This window comes from Cervus canadensis, chromosome 10 (assembly GCF_019320065.1).
Source record: "Cervus canadensis isolate Bull #8, Minnesota chromosome 10, ASM1932006v1, whole genome shotgun sequence".
NCBI lineage: Eukaryota > Metazoa > Chordata > Mammalia > Artiodactyla > Cervidae > Cervus > Cervus canadensis.
This window is the reverse complement of record NC_057395.1, coordinates 41,155,188-41,175,247: the sequence shown is the minus strand read 5'-3', so window position 1 is coordinate 41,175,247 and position 20,060 is coordinate 41,155,188. Positions and strand designations below refer to the sequence as shown.

Below are 20,060 nucleotides of genomic sequence, written 5' to 3'. Positions count from 1 at the left end.
CAGTTCCGCTTCCGGTTCCGGGATCCCGCTGTTGTCGGAAAGTTGCGCGGTGTGGGCGAGCCCTCGGGGAAGGTGTTCTGTGGTCCCGGGCTCGCCCGCGGTCGCCGCTGCAGCCATGGCGGCCTCCACCGCGGCCGGGAAGCAAAGGATCCCCAAAGTGGCCAAGGTGAGCGGCTCGGGGCCTTGTGGGATGAGGCCGGGGACGGGGTTGGCTCGGCCTCGGTGGTGGCCGGGACGGGAGGTGTGTGGTCCCGAGAGCTGGTCGTACCTCCCTGAGTGGGGGCCGCGGGCAGGGAGGGCCAGCCGGTCGTGGGGGGCACCCCCGCATCAGCGTGGTCGTCGTGTTAGAAGGTGTTTATCTTAGAAGGGGAGGAGAGAGGTCCTTCAGCACAGACCCGCTGAACCAGGCACTTGCTAGGCGCTGGGGCTCCGGGTAGAGCGGGCTAAGAGGTGCTCTCCGTAAGGGTAGAATTGCAGCCTTGCAAAGGCTTCTGAGCCCCAGAGGAATATGTCGTGGCTTCCTGGGCTCTTGTGCGGAGTCTTCAGCGCCAACTTTGCAAGGAAGTGATGGTTAAACTATGCTGAAGGCGGTAATAGGAGTCAACCCCGGGTGAGAGTGCAAGGAGTGAGAAGAGATGACAAGGGCTGTTTTGGCTGATCTGACTTTTTCCGTGCGCAGTTAATACTTAGCGAATGCTTAGTATGTGACAGCATTTGTCCTAAACGTTTGCACATACTCTTCCCTCCCATCTTTCTCCAGCTCAGATGACTCTCTGGAGCCTGTCCTTTAGGTACCCGTTTGGATGACTCCCAGAGAGAGTGCATAGAAAGCACTCAGCACAGTTTCTGGCACTTAATGTTCATTAGACAGGCGCTCTCAGCAGCATCATTGCCCACGTGGCATTAAATACTTAGTATTTCTTATAGTTCAGTTCCATAAACTTTTATTGGGCTCCACAGGTCCCATAAAAATTTAATGTGAGCCACATAGATAATTTTAAGTTTTCTCATAGCTACAGTAAAAAAAAAAAAAAGGCAAAACAGGTGACATGAATTTTAATTATACATTTTATTTAACCAGTGTAGCCAAGATAGTGTCATTCCATTATGTCATAAATACAAAAAGTTTGATTGGATAATTTATTCTTTTTTTTTTCCCCCATACTAAGTCTTTGAAACCCCTTGTGTGTTTTACCCTTGCAGCCCAATTTGGACTCACCAAATATGATTCATGGCTGCTGTGTTGGACAGCACAGCTCTAAGACCTCAACAAGCTTACAGTCTAATGATAGGAACTTTCAAGTTTAACTGGATAATTTATTCTTTTTTTTTCCCCCATACTAAGTCTTCGAAACCCCTTGCATGTTTTACACTTGCAGCACAATTTGGACTCACCAAATGTGATTCATGGCTGTTGTGTTGGACAGCACAGCTCTAAGACCTCAAGAAGCTTACAGTCTAATGATAGAAACTTTCAAGTCTTTGACCTGAAATGCCATGAAAAATCAAAGACAGTTATCCACCTGAGGCCAAGGCAGAAATTGAAGGATTCTGTAAATAGAGGTTGAAATGCCAGTTAAGGCATGGCGCACATCTTGATAAGACCTCTGTTGAGAGTTTTACCTAGGCATCCTCAAAATTTATTATACTGTTCTAAAAGAGAAATGTTGTTTTTGCTACCTTTCCTCTTGAGACTTTTATCTATGGCTTTGTGATAAATACCTTGCATGAAGTAAAAATGTTTGTAGTTTTTTTTTTTTTTTAGTTTCATAGAGAAATGGGAGCACGTCATGCAAAGGGGGCATCTTGTAACAGCGTTTATAAAGTTCACATTTTAAAAAAAAGTTCATTTGTTTCTTAAACTTTGTGTGATAAAGCATCTGCTAAAAATGGAAATGTCTCCTGTGTTAAAAGGTGAAAAACAAAGCCCCAGCTGAAGTACAGATCACTGCGGAGCAACTGCTAAGAGAAGCTAAGGAGAGAGAACTTGAACTTCTTCCACCTCCCCCTCAACAGAAGATCACAGATGAAGAAGAGTTAAACGATTACAAACTACGGAAGAGGAAGGTTGGTCTGTGTGGTCTGTGTTAGTCTGTCAATATCATTCAGAATTTATAGACCAGAGTTTGAAAAGTTCCTCACTGATTAGAGAGACTATAAACTTAAGAAGAATTTAGTGTTTCTGGCCCCTTGCGTAATGTGACTTCTGTTCACCAAGTGGTTGCATTATTGCTAAACTTCATGAAATACACCACAAGTTGTCTGTCTTCCATTAAATCCACCACGGACAGAATTTTTAGTGCTGAATCAAAGACGGGTGGGAGTTTACCAGGGAGAACAACTGACAGCCGAGGAGGGGCAGAATTAGCGAGATTGTGTCATGTTCTTCTGTCTGTAGGGGCCTTCTGTGCTGCGAGGTAACACCTGGGGTAAAGCCGAGCAAGGACTGGGGATCTGATCTGACCTCCCCCCACCCCAGGATGTGGGATTGTTTTTTTAAAAAATCCTGTTGCTCGTCCTGTTGTATCTACATATTTAATTATCCTCAGTAATATCTGAGACATTACTGAGAGGACTTAAACAGTAAGACTCAAAAACACTTTCTCATTAGTAACACGTGTAGAGTATATTAAAGTACCAGTTGGTTGTTACAGACAATAAGAGAAAATGTCAGCAATTCTACTCATAATTATTTTTATCTGAACTTTTCTCTTTGTTTGCCTGTAAGACTTTAAAGAAACACTTGTAACTTTAACCTTCTTTAGTGGGTTTCTTTTCTCTCAAGGATTCCAGGATGTTATTTCTCTTAAATAAGAGCAAAATGAATACATTTCTTAGTACAAGGGTTAACAGACAAAAGACAGTGTCATCTTTAGTTATTTTCCTTTTAATTTGACCCTTTTTGCCTTTTGCCAGACTTTCGAAGATAACATAAGAAAAAACAGGACTGTGATTAGTAACTGGATAAAATATGCACAATGGGAAGAGAGTCTAAAGGAGATTCAGAGGTAAAGTCACTGAGCATGTAACTGTGTAAATAGAAATTCTCAAGTTACCAGATAGAAAAACACAGAAGTTAAAGCATGTGTAAAACCGTATGCCTCTGATAATAATAAAATAAAAAATTTCAGACTTTGTTCTTTGGGACCCTAGGGTTCCTTTGAATGGCCTCAGGAGCGCTGTGGTGGGCTGGTCCTAGTGGAGAAGGCTCTCCAGGTGGATCTCATCACCAGCTCACACTCTGCAGCCAGAGAAGTGCAGTTCCATCCGTTTTCTCCATGTTGGGAAATTCATTTTTTGTTTTGTTTTGTTTTTTAAGAAAAATTGTTCCACTCAAAACCAGTGGCCAACAAAATGAAATCATGTCCTGACCTTTCCTGTTGTTCCACCTTCCTGTGTTCTCCCAGTATGCCCCCTGCCCTGGCCAGGCCCAGAACTCACCACGTCTCCTCACCCTGACGCCGGCAGGGTCCCCCCCTCCCTACCCAACTTGGTCTTGGGAACTTTTGTTCTCACCTACTGCTTAACTAACTTTTCCACTTGACATTTTTCTTTCTTTCCCCTCTGCTTCCTTGTGCAGACCTTCACATTGCATTGCAGTTACATGCATGTCAGTCTTTCTCTAAAACTTGTAAGGTTCCTGAGAACATCCTATCTTTTCACCTTTTTATGCCCAGAACCCCACTCCCAATAAACACCTGACAAAACAGCCGAGCCTTGGAGGTGGTTGGCAGGTGTGTTGCATGTGCTGTAACTGATACCCTCCAAATCTGGCTTCTCAAGGGCTCGATCCATATATGAACGTGCCTTGGATGTGGACTACCGAAATATTACACTATGGCTGAAATATGCCGAAATGGAAATGAAGAATCGCCAGGTCAATCACGCCCGGAATATCTGGGACCGAGCCATTACAACTCTGCCTCGGGTCAACCAGTTCTGGTATGTTGCAGATCTAATGAAATAGCTTTTTGTAGACTAAATTTCCACATTTTTGTGTGTACATGTGTTTGTTTATTTGGCTGCATCGACTCTTAGTTGCAGTATGTGGGGTCTTCATTGTGAAGCATGGGCTATTCTCTGGTTGTGGTTCATGGGCTCCAGAGTGCACAGGCTCAGTAGTCATGGCACACGGGCTTAGTTGCCCAACCAGGGATCAAACCTGTGTCACCTACATTGGAAGGTGTTCTTAACCACTGGACCGTGAGGGAAGTCCCTGTGTAATTATTTATAGTTGTAATCATATGTATTAAATCTTGCATCCTGCTCTTTCTTTAAACATACACTCATTATTGTTTAATGTCTTTTAGTCTGTTAAGTCATAATCCCAATGTATAATTGCTGTGTCATCAAAACTGAAATTTTGGTTGCAATCTTTTATACAGAAGAATCTTTTTGTTGAACTAAGCAACATTTGAGGAGAAAAATCCTTTTTTTCCAATGTCTGATCCTTTTCAGATTTGTAGTTTAATAGGAAAAACATGTTTGACTTCACCTTTTGGGAAGATAAAGCCCTGACTCTTGATGTGTTAGCAAAGTTAGAGCCAGAGATTGCCAAAGACCGTTTTTTTCTGAAGTCATTTTGACCATGACCGATAAGTTCAGATGATTCTGTTGAAGGTACAAGTACACGTACATGGAGGAGATGCTCGGGAACATCGCTGGTGCCCGGCAGGTGTTCGAGCGCTGGATGGAGTGGCGGCCGGAGGAGCAGGCCTGGCATTCGTACATCAACTTCGAGCTGAGATACAAGGAGGTGGACCGGGCCCGCACCATCTACGAGCGCTATATCCTTCGGACGGGTCTGCCTGCTGCTCTGCCGGGGGGCTGTGGTCTGGCTGGGACACGTAGTCACTGACATTGGCCCAGAAGTCAACTTCTGCTTGATAAGTTGCATTTATATTTTCTAGGGACATAGTTGTTCAGAACAAAAGTTTGTGGTCTGGATAATTGTGTCTTTTCCAGGGAGACTCAGGTTTGTTTGTCCTTTGGCATTAGCACTGTGGTTCCTTGTGGAAGTTAACACCGTAAGACCCTGTTTGCTCTGGGATGTATGTTGGTCATGGGCACCGGTACTGGAGTTGGTCCAGAGGTCTGCTGTTTACTAACTGTGTGATCGCGACGTGTCAGATCACTCCTTGGAGCCTAGGTGTCCTCATCTTTATTTTTTTAATTATTTACTTATTTATTTTTGGCTATGTGGGCTTTTCTCTCATAGCCGGTGGGGGCTAATCTAGTTGAGATGTGTAGGCTTCTCTCATTGGAGAGCACTGGCTCTAGGCACGCAGGCCTCAATAGTTGCAGCTCCCAGGCTCTAGATAGAGCACAGGCTCGGTAGTCGTGGCACATGGCCTTAGTTGCCCCATGGCGTGTGGGATCTTTCTGGACCAGGGATCGAACCAGTGTTGCTGTGTTGGCAGGCACATTCCTTACCACTGAGCCACCAGGGAAGCTCCCTCATCTCTAGAAGGGAGGTAAAAGTCCCTGCTGTGGGCTGACTGTGAGGAGGAAGGAGATGGTGATGGGAAAGCACCCTCAGCAGTGCTTGATTCTTGTTTCACTGTTTTCGTGCTGGTTTATCTCCTACTTGTTAACATTTATTCGTAAATCCACAATCAGTATTTGTGGCACTTAGCAGTCATTTGCAGACAAGTCCAGAGTGATGAAAAACTTGCATCACCCAAGGCACTTGGTCCCAGTGGAGGACAAACAAGACAACCGTCTGCCTTCCTGTCTCTGCTCTCCTGCAGGGCTGACCGGGGCAGGGAGCAGGAGGGGCAGTGCAGGGGAGGGAGATGCCCTGGCTCTGAGCCAGCTGAACAGGACAGAATTCTTTCTCTGGTACAGTTAATGGGCAGCTTTAGGCATGTCACTTAACACTCCTGAGACTTGTTTTCTCTTTTCTAAAATAAAAGAATTTGCTAACGATAGTTATTTTTAGGATTTAAAATCACAGGCTGTGAGATATGTGTATGTATTCATATATATAGATATAGTATATATGTGTGTGTGTATCATGCATACATATTTCCTCTGGGAGTAGCGATTTGGTATTCTCCAGGCAGAGTGAGTTCATGGAGCATAAGTACTGAGAGATACAAGACTCAACTTTATTATGTAATTTTAGCATCTTAACTGTGACTACTCATTTTGATATCACTAGTTTAACAAGAGCATGTATTGCACCTGCTCTGTGCCATACGTTATTCTAAGTGCTTTACAGATACTGTTGTTTAATCCCTGTGACAGCCCTCGATTCAGGAGCTGCTTCCTTCTGCAGATGAGGAATCTGAGGCAGGATAGCACCTCTCAGGTGCTGGTGAAGCTGGGATTTGAACCAGTCAGCTTCAGAGCCGGTGCTCTTTAATCATTGCCCTATTGGAACATGTTCAGTTCAGTAGCCAGTCGTGTCCGACTCTGCAACCCCATGGACTGCGTACTCTTTAATCATTGCCCTATTGGAATGTGTTACTACTTTGAAATTTAATGATTTCTTCAAGGAAAGTAGATGAAAAACACATCCTATGGAGAAGAAAATTGTAATAAAAAATGTCTCTATTGGCTCTGATTATAGTAGCTTTCTTTTCATGACATGTTTTTTTTCTTTTCTTCCTTTTTTGTATTTTTGATTTTCTGGCCATGCCACACACCTTGCAAGGATATTTGTTTTCCCAACCAGGGATTGAATCTGGGCCATGGCAGTGAAAGCACTGAGTCCTAACCACTGGACCACCAGGAACTTCCTCTTTTTTTCCCTTAAATCTTTATTGGAGAACAGTTGATCTACAGTGTTGTGTTAGTTTCAGGTGTACAGTGAATTAAATCAGTTGTATATATGTATGTATGTATATACATATGTCCATTCTTTTTCAGAATCTTTTCCAAGGTAATTTACCACAGAAGTGTTTCCTGTGCTACACAGTAGGTCCCTGTGATCTGTCTTATGTACAGTAGTGTGTGTGTGTGTGTGTGTCAGTTGCTCAGTTGTGTCCGACTCTTTGCGGCCCCATGGACTGTAGCCCACCAGGCTCCTCTGTCCATGAAATTCTCCCGGCAAGGACACTGGAGTGGATTGCCATTCCCTCTTCCAGGGGATCTTCCTGACCCAGGGATCGAACCCAGATGTCCTGCAATGCAGGTGGCTGCTTTACCGTCTGAGCCACCAGGGAAGCCCAGTACTGCATGTATGTTAATTCGTTTCCCAGTCCATCACTTCCCCCCATGTTTCCGCTTCCGCAACCGTAAATTTGATTTTGGGATCTGTGAATCTGTTTCTCTCTGCCAAACAGTTCATTTGTGTAATTTTTGTTGCTGTTGTTAAATTTCACCTATAAGTGATAAATGGTATTTGTCTTTCTCTGTCTGACTTACTTCAGTTAGTATGACTGACTTCATTTCTTCTTTGGAGAAAAGTCTACTTAGATCTTTTGTCCATTCTTTGATTGTGTTGTTTGTTTTTTTGATACTCTAGGTTTATCCATGTTGATGCAAATGACATGATTTCATTCATTCTTATGGCTGAGTAATAGTCCATTGTATGTGTGCACCACATCATCTTTATCCATTCTCCTGTTGATGGACATTCAGGTTGCTTCCATGTCTTGGCTATTGTAAATAGTGCTGCAAATTAAAATAGTGAACATTGGGGTGCATATGTCTTTTTGAATTAGGGTTTTCTCCAGATATATGTGTAGGAGTTGGATTGCTGGATTGTATGGTAATTCTGTTTCTAGTTTTTTAAAGAACTTCCATACTGTTCTCCATAATGATTGTACCAAATTATATTCCCATCAACAGGGTAGGAGGGTTCTCTTTTCTCCATGTCTGCTCCCAACATTTATTGTTCACAGATTTTTTGATGATGGCCATGCTGACCAGTGTGAGGTGATATTTATAGTTTTGATGTGCATTTCTCTAATAATTAGTTATGCTGAGCATCTTTTCGTATGTTTTTTCCCCATCTGTCTGTCTTCTTTGGAGAAATGTCTATTTAGACCTTCTGTCCATTTTTTTATTGGGTTTTTTTTTTTAACATAGAGCTGCATGAACTGTTGGTGTATTTTGGAAATTAATCCTTTGTTGGTTGCTTTATTTGCAAATATTTTCTCCCATTCTGTGGGTTGTCTTTGCATGTTGTTAATGGTTTCCTTTGATGTGCAAAAGCTGTTATGTTTAAGTCCTGTTTGTTTTTTGTTTTTATTTTCATTACTTTAGGAGGGGGATTCAAAAGGATACGCTGTGATTTATGTCAGAGTGTTCTGTTTTCCTCTAAGAGTATCTGGCCTTACATTTAGGTCTTTAATCTATTTTGAGTTTATTTTTGTATATGGTGTTAGGTAGTATTCTAATTTCATTCTTTTACATGTAGCTGTCCAATTTTCCCAGCACCGCTTATTGAAGAGACTGTTTTCTCCATTGCATATTCTTGCTTCCTTTGTCATAGGTCAGTGTGTGGGTTTATACCTGGGCTTTCTGTCCTGTCCCATTGACCTATATTTCTGTTTTTGTGCCACTACCATACTGTTTTGATGCCTATAGCTTTGTAGTATAGTCTGAAGTCAGGGAGCCTAATTCCTCCAGCTCTGTTTTTGATTCTCAAGATTACCCTGGCTATATGGTGTCTTCTCTGTTTCCATACAAATTAAATTTTTTTCTTTCAGTTCTGTGGAAAATGCCATTGTTAGGTATTGCATTAAATCTGTAGGTTGCCTTGGGCAGTATTGTAATTGTTGACAACATTGATTCTTCCAGCCGAGGAACATGTGTTTCCATGTGTGTATGTCATCTTTGATTTTGCTAATCAGCATCTTACAGCTGACCTCTCCAGCAGTGAGGGGGCCTCCCCAATATGGGAACGCTCTCCTCTCCTTCAGTCCCCCACCAGGGGCAGGTCCTGTCCCGCTTACTGTTCTCTGTTGTTTTCCTTTCTTCCATCCTACCTGGATGCGTGGGCATCTTTCTTGTTCTTTCAGGTGTCTGAGGTCCTCTGCTGGTGTTCAGCAGGTGCTCTGTGAAAACTGTTCCATGTGTAGCTGTACTCTTGGTGTACTTGTGGGGAGAGGTGAGCTCCACGTCCTCCTCTGCCATCCAGAGTCCTCTCAGGTGTTTTTTCCTTAATCAGTAATTCAGCTATTGTTACTAAGCAGATACCACAACAGGTGCCACTTGTTGAACACATTCTCTTGGCCTGAAAGTGCAGAGTTTTTTACACATTTTTCTAATTTATAGTTGACAATCATTAAATGAGGTTGGTTGTTAACTATTTTCTTATCATTTATAGATGATAAAACTGAGGCTTAGATAAGGTAAGAACTTGCCCAGATCACATAGCTAGTCATGGGGTTCAGCTTTTCATGACTCCAAACTCCTCTTTGTACTACTCTTAAAATACTGAAGAAGCACTGGAGGAGGCCAGAGAAACAAGACCCTGCCCACTGGGGAGTCACAGGTTAGTGGGTCTCCAATATCCCCATAGCCATAGTGGGTGGTGTTGAGGTTCTGGGTTTGGGTTTGGGTTTTTGTTCTTTAAGCCACGTTGTTCTGCCTGGTTTTTCCTTCATTCCACTCACTTGTTCTTGTGCACCCTGATGTGAAGAACTGGATTAAGTACGCCCGCTTTGAAGAAAAGCATGGTTACTTTGCCCATGCGCGGAAAGTGTATGAGAGGGCTGTCGAATTCTTCGGGGACGAACATATGGACGAACACCTTTATGTTGCCTTTGCCAAATTTGAGGAAAATCAGAAAGAAGTAGGTAAACTTAAAGGAACTCGATTATGTTGCAAAAGAGAAAAACGACTTCTTGTGCACGTTGAGTTCATTTACAGTTTCTTAACTTATCCTTGGAGAAGATAATTTCAAAATACGAAAATATGATTTCTCAAGGAAAACAGTGCACGTCACTAACCTGTAGGTTGGGAGTGATTATAGATTGTATTACAACTGTCTTAATTTTGTGTGCTCTACTTGAAAATAAATCTTTAAATCTAGAATGAGAATATTATCTACAAACTAAGAGTCATTTAGTTTAGTCATTTAGGCTCTGATTAAAGGGCTTTACAAGTCATGAGCCTGGGAAACAAAAGGCCTAGAGCCCTCAGTACTGAGAACAGAATTTGAAATGGAAACAAAGATGGCCCCACAATTAAGTCAGTTGTGTTCTCCCGTAGTATGTGTAGGAAATAGTCCCTTCACGTAGCTCAGATAATCGGGGATGGGGAGCGCCACGTGCTGGGGTCTGAGTGCGGGGTCTTGCACAGGTCTCAGGAGTGAGTTCAGGTTCTGTCCTCAGGCCGGTGGGAAGCGTGGAGGGTCTTAAGCAGCAAGTGGTTGGATGTTGTCTGTGTGCCGTGAGGTGGGCCTGTGGCTGCTTCGTGGGGAGCGTATGGGGGAGGGCGGCAGAAGTGGGATGGGGGCTTTTCACATGGTCCACAGAGAAATGGAGGTGGGCCGGCAGGGACCTGGGGAGAAGTGGAGGGCTGAATTGAGGAGGTAGAAAAGGTGGACTGTGGAAGCAGGGAGTGTGGGGGGGCAGGGGAGAGAGGAGTCGGTGGGGGGGGGGGGTGGGCGGGAGGGCCCTGGCTGAGCAGGTGCGTGATCAAGACCGGCATGGGGAGTCTTGACAACAACCCAGCTAGGCGGGACTCGGGTGAGTCCGAGATGCAAGTACAATGTCCTTGCTGGCAGATTAGGTAGACTTAAATGTGGGGCTCAGAGTATCTGTCCATCCTGACCAAAGTACCTCAACAAAAGGGAGAGGGAAAACCATACTTTGGACACTTTGAGGCCTCACAGTCTAACTTACAGGTCATGTTTTATGTCAGGGTTGCTTTCCGTCTTGTGGCTAGAACAAGAGTGCTGTGTTCTGGAAGAGTAACCATCCTGTCTGCTTTCAGTTTGAGAGGGTGCGAGTGATCTACAAGTATGCCCTGGATCGAATTTCGAAGCAGGAGGCCCAGGAACTCTTTAAAAATTATACTATCTTTGAGAAGAAGTTTGGTGACAGGCGGGGCATCGAAGACATCATCGTGAGCAAGCGGAGGTTCCAGTACGAGGAGGAGGTGAAGGTGAGTGTCGCGGGGCGGCACCGCTGGACCTGCCGGCCAGTCCTCTCCCACCCTGTGTCTGCAGTAAACTGGCAGTCACCCCAGAAGGGGGAGGTAAACAGGCAGGTGGAAAAGGCAAGCAGACAGCACTTGGACTTGCTCTGCCACACGGGTGTCGGAAGTCTTGGTATTGGCAGCTAACTGGACACAAAGAACTTGAGCAAAGGAAATTTGGAATCTGTTTGAGCTCATTGTTTAAAGAAGATGGAAGAGTCAGAGATTGACCTAAAAAAACCATTTTTATACATTACCCTTTAGTTTAAGTGCCTGAGCAAGACTATTGTAGTTATAGTTCCATCCTCATCTCTCTCTGTAACATGCTGTTTTGATTTGAATTCAGCGGTAGTAGTGTTTGCCTTTATTGTTTTGTTGTGTATTTTAAAATATTTCTGCCTGGTCAGATTAATTAAGATAGCGCCAAACAAAGGACTAAGTGGTGGTAGATGAGGTCAGCGAAATATGTTCAAGATATATTATTATTAAATGAGAAGGCAGGTTCTGCCGTTGTGAAAATGGTACAGTCCCATTATAATTTTTAAATCTAGGCAGAGACAGAGTCACATCCATAAACACACTTAGGAGAACAGATGTCTGTTTTCATGGCTGTAGATACTGGGAGCTTTGCAGAATCAGTAGGAAGCTGGAGGAGGAGGCTTGGAAAGTGGGCAGGAATCAGGCCAGTTGCAGAGAGTCCTAAAGTAGAAGGTGGGACAGTCACATTTCAGTCTGGCTGGGAATGATCAACCCACCAATGGAAAGCACTTCCACAAGCCAGTTCCTCCTGTCCTTCGTCTCTGTGTCACCCCCCCGCATGAGCCAGACTCAGACAGGGGTCCTTAGTTGCCAAGTGCAGTGGCTTCCAGGGGGCGGGAAGGCGGGGCCCCGGCTCCCTTCACTTCTGTGGAGGAGAGGTGTGCAGGGCATCGCCCAGCACAGAGTTGTACTCAAATTACCAATTGCTGCTTCATTTAAAACAAAAACAGAAAACCAATTGTTAATCAATTTTTATGCATTTGCCTCTAAGTCATTTTTCCATTTATACCTTCTTTTAAAAAACTTAAAAATTGTGTGTTAAGTCGCTTCAGTTGAGTCCAACTGTGTGACCCCATGGATTATAGCCCACCAGGCTTCTCTGTCCATGGGATTCTCCAGGCAAGAATACTGGAGTGGATTTCCATGCCTTCCTCCAGGGGATCTTCCCAACCCAGGGTTTGAACCCATGTCCCGGATTGGCAGGGAGGTTCTTTACCGCTAGCGCCACCTTGGAAACCCAGCTTAAAAACTGGGATGCTCCCCAGCAAAAAAGGCTATTGTAGGTGAAAGGAGCTTTGCTGGGGAACCCCTGGGTAACAGTCTGTCTTCTCTCTCCTTTTCCCTTTCTATTTATAAAATCTCAAGAATGGTATTTCTCAATAGTATAAAGTCTAGAAAAAAGGCTGCTGGAGTATAGAAAGTCAGTCTGGTGTCTTCTGTCAGCTTGCCTAGTCCAGCAGGTGCAGCTCTGGGTTCGGTTTCTGTTTAATCCAACCTGGTGTTTCCAGGCTAACCCACACAACTACGATGCGTGGTTCGATTACCTGCGCTTGGTGGAGAGCGATGCAGAGGCCGAGACGGTGCGGGAAGTGTACGAGCGTGCTATCGCCAACGTGCCGCCTGTGCAGGAGAAGAGACACTGGAAGCGATACATCTACTTGTGGATCAACTATGCCCTCTATGAGGAGCTGGAGGCCAAGGTGCAGCGTGGGTCCTGGCAGTGGAGGGCTGCTCCACTGGGCAGCCGGCTGGCGCGGGTGGGAACTGATACCGTGGAGCCTTGACCACACAGGAATTTCACTGTACATTCTTACAGGCTTCCCTGCAGCCATTTACATTCTTTCTGCTACGTTTTAAACTCTGTATACCTGTTGTGGACACAGGCGAGGTGGTTTTTAGTTTTGATGTGTTTTTTTTAATTTTTTACACTTTGAGGCACTTGAAAGGGAACAATTAACCAGCCCTTAGTTTTATTATTTATAGTTGCCAGGGTTTTCTCATAACTAGGGATCACAGCTGGATTGCATATTCTTGCTCTTAAACCAAGTAGAATTTTCAGAAATTGGTTGTGTGTAAGTTAATAGGAAAAGATGAATCCTGTTGGACGAAGCCTGTAGAACGTCTTTGTTCCTGCTGTCACACAAGAAAGCCTCTCCACTGAGAAGCTCTCCCTTGCTGGCTCAGTGCTGAGGGCGGGTCTTTGATCAAAGCTTGATGCCCAAAGTTAGTTCGCTTTTGATCGTAAATGGAAATAACAGCTTGTGGAAACATACTCAGTGTCAGGGGTGTACATTTTTTTTGGTAATGGTGAAATTAGTGTTAGTATTGAATGTGAATATTTTGTGCAAATTTCTTACCCTAATGTAGGATCCTGAGAGGACAAGACAGGTTTACCAAGCCTCTTTGGAACTCATTCCTCATAAAAAGGTATGTTTGCTGTAAACATTCTGTTCTAAACACATGAAAATCCTCCATCTGTTACTTGTGAAATAATCCCGTGGAATCGTATTTGTTGATGAGCTCTTTCCCTGTGCTAGGCACCCTGGAAAACATAAATAAGAACAAGGTATGTTCTTTGCCTCTGAAAACAGCTTCCAGTCTAGTTGAATGGACAGCCTTAAGTGACCAGTGACTAATAGAGATACTAACGGAGAAATTCTGAGAGGATGGTAACGGGAACAGGCTGAGCAGGTGTGCTCAGCGTGCACAGGGACAGCCAGCAGGCTGCTGGCAGCCGCGTGGAGGTCCGCGGGCATGGAACACGGGTGTTCTGGGGGCAGTGGACACGTGGTCTCTGCCCACTCTGGGCAGTTGGCTTTATTTCCTGACACTAGAGATAGCGAGCGATGTTGACCAAATTACTTTCTGGAACAGAGGGGCGTGTTCTGCCCGCTCACCACACACCCACAAAGCTGCCCCTTAGTGGGGGCTGGAGAGCCCTGCGTCACAGTGAAGTGTCCAGATTACTCTTGGTGATTTCTGTCAGATATTGTCAGCTTAGCTAATGAGAAAATGTCTGTCCTAGATCTGAAGCTTTAGGGAAATTCACTTGTGGCCTTGTGTTAATTTAAGTGAGTTTTTGTGCTTTTGTTTTCTAGTTCACATTTGCCAAAATGTGGTTACTATATGCACAGTTTGAAATAAGACAGAAAAATTTACCATTTGCCAGAAGAGCTTTGGTGAGTAAATAAAGGATCATGATGCATCATTAAGTCCTTTGAGAAGGAAATTTACATTTTAGTGTTTACAGGTTGTCCAGTCCCCCACTAAGAAGGCAGTAGAAATACTGTGCCTTTATAACCTGAGACATGTTTTCGAAAGCTGGGCCTTAGAGAAAAGATTGAGTGATAATCCTTAAATTATTCTGTTGTCAACAATGGACAGTTACAGCTACCTGTTAACCAGATCTTTCCTGTGGCTAGAGAGATTTGATCTTAAATTGTTAGTAGTCTGATCCTATGCAAGATTTTTGGTGTATTAAATGCACCTCCGCCTTGACAAGTATTCTGAAGTTTCTCAATGGGATCAGATGCAGCTGTCCTTCTGATAAGCCCCTGGCTGTGGGCAGCAGGGTTTGTTCATTGATAACCCCTTTATCATGGGAAGTGTTCTCCTCTGACATCTGGATTCCATAAGAGATCCTGAGAATCTAGGTGAGGTTCAAAATAGTTTTCCAAACACTTCAGGAACCCCGCCTCTTACTGAATAGGCCCAGTTGACAGCCGAGTGAGCTGGAGCTTTTCTTTGGGCCTCTGTCAGGAGCCAGTAGAGCAGTGCAGTACTGCAGAGGGAATGGGTGGTTCGCCGGATCGATGCACCAAGGCTCTTGATCAGTGGAGTAACAGCTTCTCGGCCAGGTCAAGGATGTCTGCACAAGTCAGACCCACTCAGGCATCACCTCAGTGTCTTCTTTTCCAGGGAACGTCCATAGGCAAATGTCCAAAGAACAAATTATTTAAAGGTTACATAGAATTGGAGCTACAGCTTCGAGAATTTGACAGATGCCGGAAGCTTTATGAAAAGTTCCTGGAATTTGGGCCAGAAAACTGTACCTCTTGGATTAAATTTGCAGAATTAGAGACAATCCTTGGCGATATTGAGCGAGCCCGGGCGATCTACGAGTTAGCCATTAGTCAGCCACGCTTGGACATGCCAGAGGTGAGGTACTCGTGTTGACCATGGCTTTATTTCAGACACTTGCCCAGCATTACCTTAGATAACCATCTAAGTGTGTGTGCCTTTTGGAGCATAGAGACGATACCACCTGTAGTCTTTCACTAACATCAGGACTTCTGTTTTAGAGACAGAGAGGCGGGGGGAAGAAGCTCTCTCTAGCGGGTAGCTCAGCCCTGCCCCAGTGACACCAGTATGAATTGGGAATTTACAGGTGGGCTCTTCCTGTCTTTCTGTAACAGAAGGCTAAAGGGGGTGGCCAGGGCAGTGCAGTCAAGGCCATGTGAAGTACAGTGGAGGGGTTCTTCTGGCACAGATTTGCCTGAATTAGGCCCTCACCAAATCAGGATGTTCCTGGAGGCACCAGTACCCTGGCCTGGCCAGCTACTGGGTAAGCTCGAGCCGCCAGGTGGCGCCAAACTGCAGCCTGGACAACGTGAACCTCTCAGGAACCTCCAGGCTCTCTCAGGTGTTCTGCGAATCTTGCTCTGGGGTGACTGCACTCAGCGGTTTACCAGGCCCTACTGACTGCACTGGGCAGGGCTTTCTGGGTCACTGGTCCCATGAGTTGACCTCAGCTACCCCACAGACTGCGGTCCCAGGTGTCCAGGCTACATCTTTCTTGTCCTTGTGCCCTGACAGGCTGTACCCAGCTAGTGGGCAGCTGGTCCCTGGATGCTTGTTGAGTTGAACTCAGACATATCAGGGAACTTACAGTGACGGCAAAAACAGTATATGCTGACTGACCTAGGCCCATTTTCTCCACACAAGTTCCTCGTATGTGGCAGGTTTATAATAGTGCTGGGTGGTTTGTTAAGTTTCTCTGCTCTTCTTGTTAAGTCCAGCATTTGGGAAATTTCAAAAGAAAATCTGGAAATAAATCCAAAGTCTTTTTTCTCATAATGTAGACCCTTAGCCAATTGGCCAGCTCGTAAATACTAGCATTAATCGTATCCACATACTGTGTGTTCCTTAGAAAATTCTAGGTTCCTGGATGTTCTAGGTTAAGATGGTAGTTAGGCTGTGCTTCAAACAAGAGCATGTTGCTTCTTAAATGTCAAGACTGACCTAAGAATTTGTCTGTCTTAGGTGCTTTGGAAATCATATATTGATTTTGAAATTGAGCAGGAAGAAACGGAAAGAACACGAAATCTTTACCGACGATTGCTTCAGCGGACACAGCACGTCAAGGTATCCTGTGATTTGTGGGCTACCTTTGATTTTGCTCGAATCAGCAGTCTGGAAGAAATACTGTATTTCTATATTTTAGTTTTTTTTTAAGTATATTTTAAGTGGCTTCCTTTTACAGAGAACTTGTGAATCTCAGGACTTTGGAATGTTAAGCTTATATACCAGGCCAGTATTTATACTGCATGTGAGTAACTTGGATATTGTAAGTTGAATAAAAATTAAAACTTTTTTCAGGATATTAAGATTATTTCAGATACTTAATTGAATATGAAAGCAGACTTCTTCACCATTACTATATAGAAGCAGCTAGTCAGTATGTTATATTCTTTCAACTGCTCGATGAATACAGTAGGTGTGTTCAGATGTTGTCAACAAGAAATTAGCTTTATTATTACGTTATTGTTCCTGGGTGACATGGTTAATTTGGTTTGGTAATTTCTTTCTAAGGTATGGATCAGTTTTGCACAGTTTGAGTTGTCTTCAGGGAAAGAAGGAAGTTTGGCAAAGTGCAGACAAATTTATGAAGAGGCTAACAAAACCATGAGAAACTGTGAGGAAAAGGAAGAGAGGCTCATGCTGCTGGAGTCGTGGCGAAGCTTTGAGGATGAATTTGGAACAGCGTCAGATAAGGAGAGAGTGGACAAACTCATGCCCGAGAAGGTCAAGAAGAGGAGAAAGGTCCAGGCTGACGATGGGGTAAGGACTGAGTCCGCAGCACTGGTCCTCCATGCCAGCCGAGCAGAAATGCCAAAGACTTTGAAATGCGTGTACAATGGGTGGTATGTGTACAACCTGAGAACAGGGGCGGCAGCTGGGGAAGGAGCCAGTCACAGTCTGGCTGCTGTGGGAACACGGCAGGGTATGCGGTCCACACAGGGTGGAGCCCCGAGGAGGGCTGGCAGAGGGTCCTCCTGGCGCTGCTGGTTCCGTGAACTGTCTGAAGCATGTTGTTTCTGGAGCATTAGACAGGAGGTGGAGGACACTGAAGCCTCTAGGTGGGAACTAATACAGGGGAGGCTCTGTGGGCCATAGGAAAGCCCCCAGAGCTCTGTGGGTGAATTGTGGGGGGCTTGGTTGGAGAGGGTCTCTTGGGAGGCTGTTGTATCAGAGAGGTGGTGCTGGAATCTGGGACAGCGCACCCATGGGGAGTGCAGTCAGTGGCCGACTGGACATGGGAGGGGCAGGCAGGGAGCCAAGTCCCAGGTCTGGCTTCACTGCCAGGTGAAAGTCAAGTAAATCTTTAGAAGTTCAAAGTCTCACAGGGCTGCAAGGTGGAGTGGAGGACACTGCGTATCTTCTGGTTGGCTGTGGAGCACTTTTCCCACCACGCTGTTGCTTTCAGTGAGCAGCAGCTGCAACAACACCCACCCAGCAGTAGGTACTCACTCTCAGTCTCCAGGGCCTGCCCTTGAAAGTAGAACTTTCAAAGTAGGCCTTGATGCTGTTTTGCATAATAATTATAAGTTGAATATGAACCCTGGGCTCTACAGTGACAATTCTCTGCTTTAACTGAAAAATGCATTTCAGCCACAGGTTAGCTTATCTTCTGTTTTTCTTTGTCCCTGTAGTCGGATGCAGGCTGGGAAGAATACTATGATTACATCTTTCCGGAAGATGCGGCCAACCAACCCAACCTCAAGCTCCTGGCCATGGCCAAACTGTGGAAGAAGCAGCAGCAGGAGAAGGAGGCTGGAGAGCAGGACCCAGACACAGACACTGCCGAGCAGGAAGCTGGGCCTTCCTGTTCGTATTGACAGATGTTTTATTATTTTTATAAATGTATAGTTTGGAATTCTTGCGACTCCTGTAAGTTTTGTCGTATTCCATCAGTGATGAATTGATGGAGATCTTTTGACAACTACTTTTGAATTATTTTTAAAATGCTCTTGGGTTAGTTGGGGGTGGGGTTTGTAAGTAAAGGAATTTTTCTTTAGCTGCTGGGTTTTCTTTATCTGAGTCTAAAACATTTTGTGTCTCCATCATTCATTAGGAAATCTAATTCATCTATTTTAGATGGACCTGCAGAATTTTGAAAGTCTTTTTTTATAAAAGTTTCAATTGCATTCCATAGTAACTTTTAAGTTTTCTCATCGTGGTCTTCATAAAGGTATGTTATGCATTCATCTGACACTTCTGACTTATTCACGCCTCAAGTCACTGACTTGAGTTCCATCCCCAGCTGTCACTTAGTGATGCATAACTTAACCTTTCAGTTTACGGACTTTTGCCAGCTCATTTTAAAGATTAAATTAGAACAGGAGTATACCTGGCACAGAGGGAGTACTCGGTCAAATGTTCATGCCTTGTGGAACTGGACGTGCTTGGATTAATTTTAACATCAATAACTGTACCTTCTTAATGGCCATTTATACTAAATGTTTATGAAAACACCAGTTGGAAAATAATTTACAGTTGCTACATTTCTGCACAAGGTATTTTTTTTTTTAAAAAAACCAAGAACATTTTAGTAAAATTTCAGTTATACCATACTCAGTTGCCCAAACTGGCTTAGTTCTGCAGTGGCTTGTTTAAAGAACAATGTTCCATGCTCCAGTGAGTGTGGGAAACCCTAGGTTAAGCCTTGCTGACAAGTCTCTTTATACTTAGTCTTCTTAGGGCTCTTGACACGTTCTTGTTTGTTAGGAATCCTCAGCAGCAAGGCCTGGCTGTGTTTCCCAAAATACAGTGAACAAGGAAAGCATTTCTACCAAGAGCACCAATAAACACTGCCCGGCATTGTTGCAGCAGACTGTCTACCCGTAAAACCTGACTCATGCAACCTGGCCTCGATTTAGAATGTGAAAGACACCTGCGGTAACTTTGTCATGACACAAAGTAACGCAAGATGATGGTGTATTTGCTGGCCGATACATTGCTTATATTCTCAAGCAAAAAAGCATTTGCCTTAGTTAACCAATCTGAGAAATTGTTTCCTTTAATTTAGCCTGTATTCTCAAGCCTGTTTTTTTGTTGTTCACTGCCAAGGTTATTTGGCTGGAAGCATATCTGTTTCTTCACCTGTAAGGACAATTAGCAAATTTACTTGGGCAAATGTATGATTACATTTTCAAGTATGTCAGTCACCCAAGGGAGTAAAAGCTAGTTGTTACGGTGTTAAATTCTATCTTGAAAATAGGAGTGTTTGAGAGCAGAAAGAAATAGGACCAGCAGGTAAAAGCAGCCTGTTCTCCACCTCACTGCTTCGGTCACCAGACTGGCATTGGCTGCTGGAGCCATAGGCTCTGAGTCCCGAGGTCTGAGCAGGGGCTTCAGAGGAGCACCATGTTCTGAACTGGCTAAGTTGCACAGGGCCACGGGTGAGATGAAAACAGGCCAGATGCTCTGTAAGTGATGAATCAGAATCATGTTTGTGTTGCACATGTGTGAAAGGAAAAAAAACCAGCCAAGTTCTTGTGTAAACTATCACTGTTTGCAGGCACATACCATGCCTGTGTAAAATGTTTGAAAGAAAAAGTTAGTGTCTTGGGAGAGTATCACTTCTCTCTCATCTTCACCAAAATAAGTCCTTTCAAAAGTAAAGGGTGTTAACAATCATTTGT

At 44.3% G+C, this 20,060-nt stretch overlaps 1 protein-coding gene across 1 annotated transcript; it reads left to right on the top strand.

The window, feature by feature from the left end:
- Positions 1-20,055, top strand: CRNKL1 (crooked neck pre-mRNA splicing factor 1). The gene is made up of 14 exons (XM_043478770.1): positions 1-166; positions 1,915-2,067; positions 2,917-3,008; positions 3,784-3,942; positions 4,621-4,787; positions 9,570-9,748; positions 10,894-11,064; positions 12,645-12,836; positions 13,504-13,563; positions 14,235-14,315; positions 15,055-15,294; positions 16,399-16,500; positions 16,948-17,196; positions 18,069-20,055. Exons 1-14 carry the CDS (start codon positions 116-118, stop codon positions 18,252-18,254), a joined length of 2,082 nt encoding a protein of 693 aa, XP_043334705.1. The 5' UTR covers positions 1-115; the 3' UTR covers positions 18,255-20,055.
- The last annotated feature ends 5 nt before the right edge of the window (positions 20,056-20,060 follow it).

Bases quoted from the DNA above. Each gene is read 5' to 3' on its own strand.
- CRNKL1 (XM_043478770.1), top strand. From the start codon at position 116: ATGGCGGCCTCCACCGCGGCCGGGAAGCAAAGGATCCCCAAAGTGGCC. The intron at 167-1,914 runs GTGAGCGGCTCG...CTGTGTTAAAAG, and splicing joins GGATCCCCAAAGTGGCCAAG to GTGAAAAACAAAGCCCCAGC. The intron at 13,564-14,234 runs GTATGTTTGCTG...TTTGTTTTCTAG, and splicing joins AACTCATTCCTCATAAAAAG to TTCACATTTGCCAAAATGTG.